This window comes from Urtica dioica, chromosome 10 (assembly GCF_054948205.1).
Source record: "Urtica dioica subsp. dioica isolate 48M chromosome 10, U.dioica_male_clone48M_v1_H2, whole genome shotgun sequence".
Classification (NCBI taxonomy): Eukaryota; Viridiplantae; Streptophyta; class Magnoliopsida; order Rosales; family Urticaceae; genus Urtica; species Urtica dioica.
In genome coordinates, this window is record NC_142765.1 from 12997614 (window position 1) to 13012202 (window position 14589).

General features: G+C 39.2%; 1 protein-coding gene across 1 annotated transcript; it reads right to left on the reverse strand.

Moving 5' to 3' along the window:
* Positions 1-1204: 1204 nt before the first annotated feature.
* LOC149383428 (protein SIEVE ELEMENT OCCLUSION B-like) lies at positions 1205-6102 on the reverse strand. The gene is made up of 7 exons (XM_089629324.1): positions 5748-6102; positions 5305-5412; positions 4280-4725; positions 4063-4181; positions 3512-3657; positions 2899-3378; positions 1205-2077 (listed from the first exon to the last, which is right to left on the reverse strand). The coding sequence occupies exons 1-7, from the start codon at positions 6003-6005 to the stop codon at positions 1457-1459; spliced, it is 2178 nt and encodes a 725-aa protein (XP_089485450.1). The 5' UTR covers positions 6006-6102; the 3' UTR covers positions 1205-1456.
* Positions 6103-14589: the final 8487 nt, after the last annotated feature.

Here is a 14589-nt window from a genome sequence, read left to right on the forward strand (position 1 = left end):
TAAAGTCAACGCTAAAAACTTCCAAAAACATAACAATAAATGGGCTATTAATTTTCAAAATCTGCAGGAAATTTCAAATTTGAAAACTTACCTATTCGATTTCTGCGAATTAAATAAGGGCAAAAGTGTAAACCTAATTTAATTAATAAGCTGCCACGTAAGCAATATGGTTATTTACAACATATTAACGAAAGGTTGGCTAAAAAAAATTGCTAGTATTTAAGATGGCTACGCAGCCAATTATTTGTTATTTTATTTGTGAATGGCGAAACATAGAAAGCACATAATGAAGTCATTTTTTAAACATTTTTCCTACACAGGAGTCGAGTGATGAAGAACACACACACAAAAAAGTAGAGTAATATTTGTGGCCACATGTGACACACGATTCACAACCAAGACAAGATTAGAGACAATTATATAATGGGAGCATTCAATTGTGATTGCATGAAGTTATTATGATTTTGTGATTGGAACTTTGAAAACGACATGGACTTTAAGAGGTTAATTTCTTGCTCTAGGTAAGATATCCATGGTCGATTTTAGAGGACTCTGACTTGACCGTGGTCCGAGAAGGATTTTAATTTGCCCAAATGTGATTCTCGGGATCGAGATGAGGCTCCTTTTGGTGACCCAGAAACTTTGAGCCTTTGTGCTTGCTGCTTGAGTATTCGGATGCTAGCTCCCGTTCGAAGAGATTATATCAAAACTATGATCATTTAAAAAAAAAAATTGACTAAAATTTATTAATTGCTTCTATTTTAAAACTATGGCTATTATGTATTACAAATTTATCAATAAATATCTGTGTTTATTGACAAACATGTGTTTATAAACAAACTTATTCATAATTTTTGGAATTAGAAACAATAAAAAAAACAGTTCTAAACAAGTGCAAATCATTGCTCGAGTTCTCGACGCTCGACGCTCGACATTAGGTTGCTATATTCTATATGCTCTATATGCTCGGGGTGTTCATGAGATAGTTTAGGCTCACCCACTTGCTCAAACAGCTGGTTGGGCTTAGGCCAAGGGCCTTTCTCATACGGAAATGATAGCATTTTGGTCACTTTTAATTTTTAAACAATTTAAAATATAATTATAAACATGTCACTTTCTCCGAGCTAAATACCATTTATCATATCCTAATAACACTAAGAAATAAAAAAAGAAGAAAAAAAAAACAATATTTTTCACAAAGCCATTGAAAAATAAAAGATGTTATACATCATTACCATAAACTATCTTACAAAGCTCGAAAGTTCCTAGCGAAACTTTCTCAAACCAAAAGCGCAATAATTAAACATTACAATCACAAACCAAACGAAATAATCATAAATTAGTACAATTTACCTTAAGAAACAAAAACACAAAATACAACAATATAAAAAAAAAAAAAAAAAAAAAAACACTTCTATAAAATATAAGAGGCTTCATAGCTAGGCTCATCAATCAATCAATCGGTGCAGCATCGGAACATGAAGAACTTCTCCATGTCCCTGCCACACTCGGTGCACACCACCTTGTGTGGGATATCGTTCCCTATCCCGGGGAGGATGAGGCGGGTGCAATGCTGGGGCGTGTGTCTGCGCTGGAGCTCCAACTCCAGCGCTGGCACCAGCCCCACCCTGTCCGCCTCCCCTTGCCACTGCTCGAACTCCTTCACCGTCAGAAGCGCCAGCTGGCCGTTGGCTCGCGCCATCCTCGCCACGCCCAGCCACACCGAGGCCCACCCATGCTCGCCCCCGTCGTAGCTCAGCAACACCATCGTCTCTTTGAGCACCGCGTCGTTGTCGATGGTCTTCCCGTACCGAGCCTTGGAGCGCCTCATGCTGTCGAGGCGCGACCAGAAGAACCAGATTGAGGTCGGGTCGTGGAGGCACCGGCTCATGTTCTCGCCCTCGATCGTGTCTTTGATCCGGCGCAGTCGCTCCTTCGGGACGTTGCTCTTCCCCATGTAGATCATCTCCATCGGGATGTTTAAGAAATTCGCCATCGCTTTCGCTCGGGTCGTGAACTCCCTTATCCACTCCATGTCGTCGCCTCCGTACAGGCACACGTACTTCTCATCCGTTGCCTGCCGAGGAAAAAATCCGTCAGCAATGAAGGTAACTTAGACGGGGCTAATGTGTAAAAAATATTGAGCAAGGCTAGTTTATAAATTTTTCAATATACAATGGAAAGAATAACATTTAAAAAACTGTAAAATTTATTAACAAATTTATGGGGGCGTCCCTAGTTGCCTCTGTCCAGACGACACAGGCGATAGCTAGAATTTATTATAGTTAGTTGCAGTTTTTATTTCAATTTTTTTTACCTTTCCAATAATAAACTACAAATTTCGAAGGCATAACTAATTTTTTTTTATTTTTTATTTTTTATTTTTTTATTTTTTTATGTTTATTAGTAATATCGCCGATTATTTTATAAAAAATATTTTATTAAAATAAAGTGTACATATAGAACTCTCATAAAAATAATTTTTTTATTTCTAATTTAGCAACATATTTAATGAAATAATTAGCAGTAGTATTGCTAAATACATATAAAAAAATATATATTCATAAGCTTGAACATATGCAAGTTTTTTTTTGAAAAGTCAATAAACAAATTTAGATCGGCTAAAAATATCTAAAATCAAAAGTATAGAGAGGTGAACAAAAAAAAAAAAAAAGAACATTTCAAGTGTACCTAACAAGTTCACCAAATCAAAAAAGAAAACTTATAATAATTCTTAACAATTCTTAGAAAATAAATAAATAAAATCCAGTTTTTAATGCTGAAATTTGGTATTTAACATATTTTTGGTTTTAACATTTGGCTTTTTTTTTCTAGTTTGCAGGTATGAAGGATCAAAATGTAGCATTAGTATAGTAGTAGCATATATATATATAGTACCCATTGTAGGATATGTGGTTCAATGCCACCAATGAGCAGATTGAGAGTCCAACTCTCGGCGCTCCACAAACCCTCCTCTCTCTCGTGGCTGAATGGGAACGCCAAGTTGCCCCAAATCCACATCATGTTGGTCGCGTTCGTGGACGAAACCTTCCCCAGCGGGTCCAATGACACAATTATCATCTTCTTGTCAAATTTCCACTCCTCCCGGATGTACTTCACCACGGGAGGCTGGACGATCCGAGGGTCATGCACAGCGTGCCATGGCATGAGAGAGAGTAGCTCCGAGAATTTCTTCTGGTGATCCTCCGTCCAGGGCTTGGTCCGGTCCGTCACTGGGACCCACACGATCTCGTACGGTGCCTCAGACTTCATCCTCGTGTCGTACATGTTATGGAGGACCTGAATCTCGTCGTGCGACACGTCCATGTCGGTTATCATGAGCAGCACGTGCTTCCTCCTCAGCGTCTCGATGCTCACCTGGTGTCGTTTTTGTTGTTATCATTTCATTTTGATGTTATCGTTTAAAAATGACTCTGCGTGCGCTGATGAATATCATTTCTCTTATTATAATTTATTGGATTGTAAAAAGGTGAAATTGAAAGAAAGTTACTGTGGTCTTGGTGTGGCTGGGACCGAAGACGAGCGGCTTTTCTTCACGAGTGGAGATCAAGGCCCTCAGGATCTTCATGTTGTCGAGATGAGTGCTCTCGATGAGACGTATTAGAGCTTTGTACTCTTCCTCATGCACCATCTCAGCTAAAAAAAAAAATCAATGACAAGGAATTTCATTCGTGAATCAATAGATAGAAAGATCCAAGTCAGAAACAACTCTTTTTTATTATATAGAAATATTCAAGCAACCGATTCGAATAGCATATGGTTTTGTTTGATTAAAAAATATGAGACCTAATTTTAAAATACAAAACCACTCTTAAATTATGTTGTTTTAAGGGATGAAAATTTGATCAACTCGAATCTTCTGTCCATTTTTCGTGCTCCTTCTATGTTTCTCCAATTAAATTAATTTAAATCTTGGTAAATAATAAAAAAGTGTTAAAAACATAATGACATGTTATAATTTAATTACAGTGACTCAAAAATAGAACAAGAAGATCCGAATTCTGATAAAGGATATTATGACTTTGGGAAAGGGATTTTCACCAATGAATCTACGGCAAGCTTCTAGCTCGGCTGCGAGAAGATCACGGATGTTGATCAGCTTGTGAGCGAAGCTCGACAACTCCCACATCTCCGAGGCTGAAGACCCCGACCCCATGTGACTAAAAAAAAGGCAAAATTTTACACTTTTTTAGACTTGTCATTCCAACTAAACTTTAGCTAAACAAACTAAAAAATAAAAAATAAAATAATGTCTCACTCGTAGCGAACATCAGTGAGGCCGGTGACTTGCCATGCACAGGCCACAATGCTGCGGACGGCCCAATAGGCCGCGGCCGGGATGTGGGCCGTGGCGGTTGACACTTGGGCCGATATTTTAGAGAGGTGCTCGGTGGGAAGCACAACGAAGGCCACGATCTGCTTGGTGACATCGAGGATCGCTCCCACGAGGGCGTTGATTGCGTCGATCTGGGGCTTCAGAGCTGCCGAGTTCTCTATCACGTCTGAGACCTGCTTGAGGTGGGCCACGGACTTGGCCAGCGGGCTTGCCGTGCACACTTGGGCCACGAGCCAGAACTCCCCGTAGGTGGTCGAGAATCCCGCCAGAGCTAGCACCACTTTTGCCTCCCACGGGTAGTTCGACAACATCTTGAAGATCGCCATCGCGGAGGCGTGAGCGTCTCCGCCCGAGCACTTGCAAAATATCTTCCCACACAAAAAAAGAAAAGAGTGTTGCATATATTTTAAATTTGAGTGGAAAGATCCTGTATTTATAAGGGAGGTTATAAATACTAATGCCGAATGGTATGCCAATGAATCGGTGACAGAGCTAAGAATCGCACTCAGATGGGACAAATTTGAAATAAAAAATATTGGATGGGATGGGGGCAAACTTAGTAAATCGTAAATTTTTTTTATAAAAATATAAAAATCAATAAAAAAAAAATTAAGGTAAACATTACAGTTTTCAAAACTTCATAGGACATGTACCCTTGGTCTTTAGCCTCCACGACGATGAATCTATATACAATATTTTTTTTTCTTTCCAAAATGCCGTAATTTTTTTTTTTTTTTACCAATTTTAGAAATTAACAAAGTAACACAAAAAGTTGAAGAATTTTAAAGCAATTTTCGATAATTTTTAAACCTTGTTTATGAGTAATATAAGTAAAATTGGAATATAAATAAAACTAATATTAAGTTGAGAGAGTAAGAAGTAAAATAAACTAAGGATTACACGTAAATAGTAGTCTCAGTATTTAGAAGAAGAAATTAGTGACGTACCTCGCAAGAAATCCTGTGAATGACATTGGACAGACCGTCCAAGAGATCATCGTCAAAGCTGACGGCGCTGATCTTGTCATCGGAAGCAAAGGCAGTTTCGGTCGTTCCCTGAGCACGTAAGTCGTCGCATATGAAAATTTAAATTGACCAAAGAAAAATATACATGAATATAGTAGCAGAGCCAGGAATTGCAGTGAAGGAGGACAAATTTGAACAACAAAATTCAAAAGGGGCATATATAAAAACATTATACAATTCTGAGACAAAAATGTAAAACTTGATAAAACTCTTGGGTAGAAATTATAATTTCAAAAGTTTGGGGACATATTAGCTGTCTCCACCAATGCATGCATATACATAATATATATATATATATATATATATGTAACGTATATATATATATATATATATATATATATATATATATATTTATACATATTTACTTTGACAATGTTTTCGATTCCCGGGGAGGCCAAGCGGAGGATGTTCTCGACGACGGAGAGGAGAGGTGCCACGTCAACAACGTGGTGGCCGTCGGAGTTGTGGACATCCCGGGCCTGCTTCACCAAAGAGCTGTCGTCGGACTGGTTGAACCGTCTCCGGTGAACTCCTTCCCTCTTTCCGACCGCCGCGGCCGCCGCCGGGACCGCCAGTGCCTGGTGATGAGTAGTGGCGGTTGTGTTCTTGTTGTGGCTAGCCATGATGACGTGTCTCAAATTATGAATTTTTTTATTTAAGATTGTTGTTTGGGTGTGTTGGGGATCAGATGATTAAGGGTTTATATAGGTGATGAGAGTAAGGAAATAGAGCCTTAATAATGTATGTGAATCTAGTACCTTGCTTGTAGAGTGAGCTTGAATTAAAGGTAATAAAGCCATTATAATACAGTATATGGATATAATATATATACGTGGAAGATACATTTATATGTTGGGCCTGTGATGTCTGTATAGTGAGGCATAAAGGTTTTGCAGTAATCTTTAAGTGGTCTTTCTTTTCTTCGGTCAAAAGGTTGGTAGGAATAATATTTGTACGTGGAAAAATCAGATCTTTGAAGGTCAGAGGGAAACAATAGGGTTTTGTTTGTAGGGTTACTGATTGGTAGTAATAAAATAATATTCCATTTGTTGATCATGTATACTTTTCAAGTTATCTGACATAAGAAAGATGTTTTGATCTCATAAACTACGTACATTTTGTTATTACATGCATGGTAATCTAGCTACAACACAATAAAGGTCCTTGTTTAGTTCGGTCCTTGAATCGAGAGTTATAAGATTAAACATGTTTGAGTTATCACATTCTTGTAAATAAATACACTAATACTTATTTAATTTAATATTGAGAATTAATAGCCATGTGTTAAGATCGGTGGTGAGTTTAAATTTGTTGATTCCCCGGCCCTTTATTTTTGTTTCCAAAGGAAAAAGAAAAAGTTCGGACATGGGAAGAAAAAATAAAGAAGAGGAACAAATTAAAGAGCAATGTTATCATGAGATTCATGACTATATGCTGGCCTATAAATAAATAGCCATAGGTACTCAAATCGCATTATTGTTTTGTTATGGCCATTGGCCAGATCTATAGATGGAACCGTACGGTGCCAAGATTTGATGTAAAATCATTCTGATGATGTATTTATTTGTAACAACATCTAGCTAGGTTGGTAAAATATCCCTACTGTAAAATAACTATGTGCATAATTGATCAAGATAAATTGGATAGCGATATGTAGGTGTTAGGGAGCTTTTAATTTTCTTTTACTCGATGAAATTAGAAAATTGGCTTCAATTTATTTATTTACTTTTATAGTTTATAATTTTGTAGAAAAATATAACTAATTAGACGACTTGAACGTATAAAATGATATTCAATCAACGTTTCACATAGATTGAATTTAGGCGCAGCAGTTTTAATTATATGCATTATTACAATCTTAACCTTTTTATAAGTTTCTCGTCCAAAACTGGGCTGATATAAAAAAGAGTTTTGTAACTAACTAGACCACCTAAAACGTTAGGTTTGAGATCTAGCTTATGTTTGGAGATTTTTAACGAAATAGCCAAACGTATTAATATTTTACTTTTTTGTCCTTCAATAATTAAGACAGTTTTTTAATTATCATATTTTTTTTCTTTCATTTTTTTGTGCGTGTTAAATTCCTATTTTGTAGTAGTTAGTTACAAAACTCAATTTGAATTCCTAGTATCACGTTTTCTCTCTCTCTATCTCTCTCTCTCTCTCTTTCTCTCTCTCTCTCGCTCCAACCACCCCACAACCAAATCTGAGCTTTTTTTTCACCTTCAACGTGCCAAGATGACGAGGAAGACGCCGAGGTCGCGGGCCACGGGGGTCGGCCAGCCGAAGAAGTGTTGTCCCCGATGGCGCAGATCAGCCGGAGGCGGCGGAGGAGGTCGGTGAAGGCTCGTCGGAGATATACCCTCCCAGGTACCGAGGCACCGACAGAGGAATCGCCGCCGTCTCGAACCGGACCGCCAACCTCATCGTTAGCGAGACCTTCTTGACTCTCACCAACGCTGAAAACTATTTCGCAGAAGAAAAAAAAATCGCGCCTGAAAGAAATAATTTGTTTCCGATTAAAAATATGGCTTCTGCGTCTTGGTCGTTGGTGGATTCGAGTTTATTTTTTTTATTTTTTAATGTTAACTTGGTTAGAGGTGGTCCGACTCTCACTAATAATTTGTTTTTTTAAACAGTGAAGATTTTCGAACGTCAGTCTTTGGAAAAATGTAGATGTACAGATTATTTATTTACAGCTATTTCCATTTATTTCCATTCAGATTACTTAAATGTGGACAATGAGATAATTTCCAGTAATTTACGTTTATTATCTGTGTTGACAGGTTCTTACACAGTAACAGAAACTGATGTAAAGAGAAATTTCCATAATATCGCGTCCACTCCAGGAGATTTGTTGGCGTTGAAAGTTCGTGAAGCCGTTCTAAATTAGCGCGCCGCGTGATTAATGATATCTTTGATAAAATATTTTGTTGAGATTTGTTAGAGGTTTAAGGCTACGTGTAACAATTTTGAAATTGTCTGTTATTTTATATCGTTATTGCCTATTATTTAATATAATTATATTCATTATTTCCATTTGATTAAGTAAAAGGGCAAATTAGTCTATTAATTATTGACACCTAAGCATGTTGACTATTTCCCTAAAAGTTATGGAACATAGACTAAAAACAAATTCTATAGTTTAAAACTGGCTATTTTGCTACACTGCCCTATAAAAAATGGGCTACTATCAAAATTTCGAAAATATTAATTTACATTTAAAATTCCATAATTTTTTGCAACTAAGCATTCTCCTCTTTCTTTTTAAGATTCTATTCAAAGTTTCATTTTATTAAAAAAAATAAATAACCAAGCTCACAGTAAATTAATTAACTAAAGAGTCATTTGACTCCTTAGTTAATTAATTTACTGCGAGCGTGGTGAACTAATTTTTTAATAAATTAATTTATTTTTTAGTTAATTAATTTATTATTGATTTGGTGGACTATTGTTTTAATAAAATGAAATTTGAGCTACTTTTTTAAAGAAAGATAAATTATTGAGTTATTAATTTAATTTTCCCTTTGAAATTTTTATTTTAACTATTTTAAAATTAATAGTTTTTTCAATCCAAAAGATATCCCTTAAATACAGGGGCTAGTTTAATTTTCAGAATAATTTTGATTTTCTTTTCGTTTTAGTTTGAGAATTGTGCTGTTTGAGAACAACCTCATACATCGGTTCATATTTGATCAGTAATACTAATTATCAGCATTTCTTTTTGGTATTTACGACTTATTATCAGCATACTTTTTTTTTTGAAAATGCTATTATCAGCATACTTACAAGTACTTGTAAGTATGCTGGTAAGTATGAGTATATTATGTTGGAATGTGTTAATAAATTTTATTTATTATCATGTGGATGGCTGATTTGTTGGCAACAAGTTGAGTGGGTTCCACTCATCGGAATTGAATAATTCCAAGTGATACGGATTCCTCGTAACGAGGGCTATAAAATCGAATATTTGTTTGCCAAAATCGGACCTAAGATGAATGAGAAATTGATGCTCAAAGTAGGCTAAAGAAACACAATTGTTGTTGTGTTGTGGAAGTGAAAACCAAGAGTCCCACATTGGTTGGGGATGTGTGTTGTGGTAGTGTTTATATACTATCCTCTCTCTTTAGTGGTCAAGCAAGTGCAAGAGAGGAGAGTGTGGGTGGGTTATCTCTTAACCCCTCGCGCGCACACACGCGCGCCGCCGCCGAGCCGGGCCGGGTTCGGGTTTCGGGAATTGTCTCGGTCTCGGGCTTTCTTTTTACTACAAATTTCACTTCTTATTGATTTAATTCCTCATGATGCGCGTTATGGTTGGGAATTAAAACCGTGCATCAATGCTGTTGGAGGATTAACGTCTTGCGTTAATGGCCTCATTAGGAGCGAACGTTGGTGGATTAACGTTGGCTTGTAACCGAGCGTTAATGGCCTCATTAGGAGCATTAAACCCTTTTAAGGCTGGGCGTTTTGATGGGTGATTCAAATTCGCTGCCTTGGCCTATATAAGAGGTCCTAAGCTCTCATTCAGTGGTACTTGAAAATTCCAGATATTCCCACTGTTCCCGACTCTCTCTTGCTCCCAGAAAATTTTCTTTGTCTTGGTGATAGTATTCTCGCAGGTTCTAGTTCGCCGAGAGAGTCAAGTAAGTGGTTGGTGCTCACCTTGCCTCTGACGTCGTTGTATCCTGGGAGGCTTTCGCTCACGATTTCCAGCACCTGTGGGAGAGCGATAAAAAGCTTCAAGGAAACCGTCTAACGGGCCTCGACTTTTCCGACCTGTTTTTGTTTTCCGGTTCTTAATATAAAGGTGTAACCGGGTTTTGTAATCTATTTTTACGTGTACTTTTTCATGCATGCAATTTATCTTTTATTTCCATCAATATTACTATAATATTGCTAACATATTATTATCAGCATACTTACAAGTACAGCGCCTGTAATTATTTAGTCTCGCCTATTTGACTGACTCCTTGAACTTATTACTATTGACAAATTCACATAAAAACTTAAAGAAAAATATGTTTATATGTCTGAAGTATCATTTTAATTATTTATTTAATAGGAATCTACTGGTCTGAAGAAAAAGGCGAACCATGTGTATCTAATTAAGCATAATGATCATTTCCTTTTTTTTTTTTTTTGTCGGACAATATACAGTTCTTAAAGTGCAAAAATAAAGATTAGTCATGAAACAATCTATGTCCGTCAAAAAAAAAAAAAAAAAAAACGAAAACGAAGCCCATACTTTTTTTAATTAGTAATATTTAAGGAATAAAAGATATATATCTCCCCACCTCACCAAGAAAGTATAGAAACTTAATTGTGATTGTATTATAATTCTAGAAGAAATAGTATGTAACACATGCAGACACTATTCTTAAAAAAAAAAAAAAAATTCATTATTTCATTATAATTATTATTATTATGGAGCATGAGGTCATAAAAAGTTACTCTTTGATATAAAAAAAACAAAATTTTATTGGTTGTAGACACATGGCATAAGGCCTAGGGTCTGATTGATAGTTTACTCAAACTATTTTTTGTTTTTAGTTTTAGTAATAGTCTACTTTTTTTGTGCAGTTGTTTTCAAATAAATACTGATAGGGATTTAAGTTTTATTATTCAGATTTTTATAGCTGTAATATAATAATTCACATAAGAATTAGGCGTCGAGATATACACTAATTGAAATTATTTAGTGTGAATATCATTGTTGTACTTTTCGTTTTGATGATTGTTGTCGGCCCGTCTCGGACCGACGAGGACAAAGGCGTCACTTAGACCCACACGACGGGCGCGGAGCCTCGGACGGGCACCGGGCGGCAAGTCCTTGCCCGGGTGAACCTTTGGGTCGGCCATTGGCCGGCTGAATGGTTGGGCCGGCCAATGGCCGAGTGACCCTTGAGTCGGCCATTGGCTGGCCAATCGGCCAATGGCCGAGTCAACCTTGGGCCGGCCATTGGTCTGGGCCGGCCAATGGCCGAGGCAAGGTTGGGCCGGCCGCTGGTTTCGGCCGGCAAACGGCCAGGGCAAGGACTTGCCGCCCGGTGCCCGTCCGAGGCTCCGCGCCGGTCGTGTGGGTCTAAGTGACGCCTTTGTCCTCTTCGGTCCGAGACGGGCCGACAACAATGATTGGTCACAGAGTCACCGAAAAACATCACGTTTGTCACCTAAGTCGGAACGACAAGTCGACAACTATCATATTTTAAAACTTAATTTTGACTAAAAAATAGTGAAAACTGATCTACTCTACGAGAAGATCGCGATCCAATTTACGGTTTGTGAAATGGAGTTCCAGCTGTTGAAATATTAAAGTTTAAAGTTTTCTCGCTAGAGTTGTAAAACTTGAGTTTTCCGGAGAATGAAAACAAATTCGATAGTCAAAAGTGAGAAAAATGGAATGATGTTGATAGGAGAGAAAGAGATGTCAAGATGAGGTATTAAAAAAAAGAAAAAAAATTAAAAAGTTGAACGAAAAAATTGAAAAATACCTAAAAACTGTTTTATGATTTTCTTCATTAAAGTAAATTAAAGCTTGAAAACTTTCAATTTAAAAAGTCAAAAACAATTTTCAAGTTATCAAACAAACAATCAAAGCTTGAAAACTTTTTGAGTTGTATGATGACATTTACCAAACAAAAACTGAATTAAGTTTTTTTATGAATTTTGTAACTAATTAGGCCACCTTAAACTCAAGGTTTGAGATTTAGTTCACGTTTGGAGAGTTTTAGAAAAATAGCCAATTATATTAGGTGGTACTACAGGTAATGAGTTAAAATTTCATATTTGTCATTAAATAAATATAACGTTTTTTTTTGCTAGATTCATCACTTTCTCTCGCTTGTTTTTTAATTCGTCACTTTGTCTCTCCTACTTTTTTTTCAAACATTTTTTTTACATCGAAACTTCAAAAATCCATATCTATCTCATATAACTTCGAAATTGAGTGATTCTAAATCCTACAGATTCGTTGTGTTTGATGAAAAATCATGTTTAATGCATCATGTTTACGTTTTCATTTATTTCCAGATGATTTCCGAAAATTTTCAGTTATTTCCATGTCTAAGGTAGTAACGTGATTTTTCTACATCTATGACATTAAAAATGATTTTTCATCAAACACAATGGATCTACTTTTGAAGAACTCGGCGTCACAAATCCGTAGGATTTGGAATCATTCAATTTTGAGTTCATATGAGATAGATATAGTTTTTTTTGAAGTTTTTATGAAAAAAAGTGTAGGAAAAAAAAGTAGGAGAGATAAAGTGACGTATTTGTTAATAGATAAGAGCAAATCAAATTTTTTTTTTTGCTTATCAATCCGTCCGACTATATTTCTAAAGTTTGGCAAATATGGGCTAAAACCAAAAAAGGAGGTTTGCTTTTTTTTTTATTTATTTATTTTACTATTTCAATTAAAAAAATTCAATTTTCAAGTTATCAAAGGGTAACTTGATAAACCAAGACTTTTGTGACACCACATTTGAAAATAAAACCATGTTTTGGTACTCTTAGGAAAACCAAGCATTTTTACTTATGAAAAGTCAGAAATACCCTTACATTCCTTCTTCTTCCTTCAGTAAAGTTAAATGAGTTTATAAAATCGAAATAAAAAGAGGGGGAGCAAAAATGAGTTTAAATGAGTTCTCGTCGTCGCCGCAATTTCTCTCCTTCCTCTTCTTATTCACGTCGCTGCTGCCCTCATTACATCCATCCTATAAACATAAATAGTGAGTTTGTTTTAGGGTTTGTTAAATTTAAATAGTTTCATAATTATTTATATGACATTATCTCAAAATCTTCGAGTATGGAGTTCTTAGGGTTGTTTAGAGTATGAATTCTTTTCTCTGTTACCGGTCGTTTTCGGGGCACCGGAAATTCAAAAACAATTCAAGGCCGGTCGGGCTTCGCCGGCCGGAAGCCCAACAGGCCCCGGCCCACCAGGCCCGAGCGCCGTGACCCACCCACGGCCCAACAGGGCCGGCGCGTGCGCACCTGCGCCTCTGGCCAAGAGACCACGCGCACCCGCGCCCCCGGCCAAGAGACCACGCGCTCCCGCGCCCCAGCCGTCCCGGCCCGCGCGCGCTCCCGCGCCCCGGTCGCCCCGGCCCTCGCGCGCTCCCTCGCTCCCGGGCGCCCTGGCCCTCGCGCGCTCCCGCGCCCCGGGCGTCCCGGCCCGCGCACGCTCCAGCGCCCCGGCCGAGCGCCTCTGCTGCCTCGGCCGGGCGCCCCTGCTGCCCCGGCCGAGCGCTCCTGCCGCCTCGGCCGGGTGCCCCTGCTGCCTCGGCCGAGCGCCCCTGCTGCCCCGGCCGAGTGTTCTTGCTGCCCCGGCCAGGTGCTCCTGCCGCCTCGGCCGGGTGCCCCTGCTGCCCCGGCCGAGCGCCTCTGCTGCCTCGGCCGGGCGTCCCTGCTGCCTCGGCCGGGTACACCTGCTGCCGGGCACGCCGCGCCCGGCCAAGTCTCACGTCCGGCGCGCCCCGCGCCCATCCAGACGACGCGCCCTGCGCCCTCCTGAGCGTTGTGCCTCGCACGCCCCGCTCCCGGCCACCCGGTGGGCCTCAAAGGGGCGGCCCAAGGCCTCCTCCAAATGTTATAAATACCCCACCTAGGGGGAAGGACAATGCATCCAATTCTCACACAACACTTCTCTCACTCGAGAATTCTCTCTTCTCCCGTGCTCTTGTGACATTCCAAGAGCGCGCGCTCCTCCTCCCTCGGCTCAGAAATACAAGGACCCTCCTCCACGAGAGGGAGCGCGCTCCTTTTCTGCGACCTGAGGTTCTGCAGTACACACTGCTCTCCTGCTTCTTGGCCCTTGAGCTAGAACTCCGAGCTACGAGGCAAGCGACCCCTCTAAAGGTTTCACTAGAAGCTACGAGTCGGGTCCTACTCTAAAGCCTTGGATTCTCAAGCCTCCGAGCCAAAGATAGCCTGCAATACACAAATTGAACTACGTTCTGACCTGATCCCGACTAAAGGGTACGTAGGCAGCCAACCTTTGGCACGGTCACACCCCCCAAAACACACCTCAGGGTCTGGAGGGTGCAGCTCGGTCTACGAGCTCCCATTTTTGGCCCGGGCGCGGTCACTTGGTCCGGCCTTGGATCGAACCGCCCGAGGTATTTAATCGTTGTTCATTTTCGTGCGACAACATTTTGACGCTAGAAGGAGGGGACTTCCCGACTTACACAGCCCGAAATCCCTTCT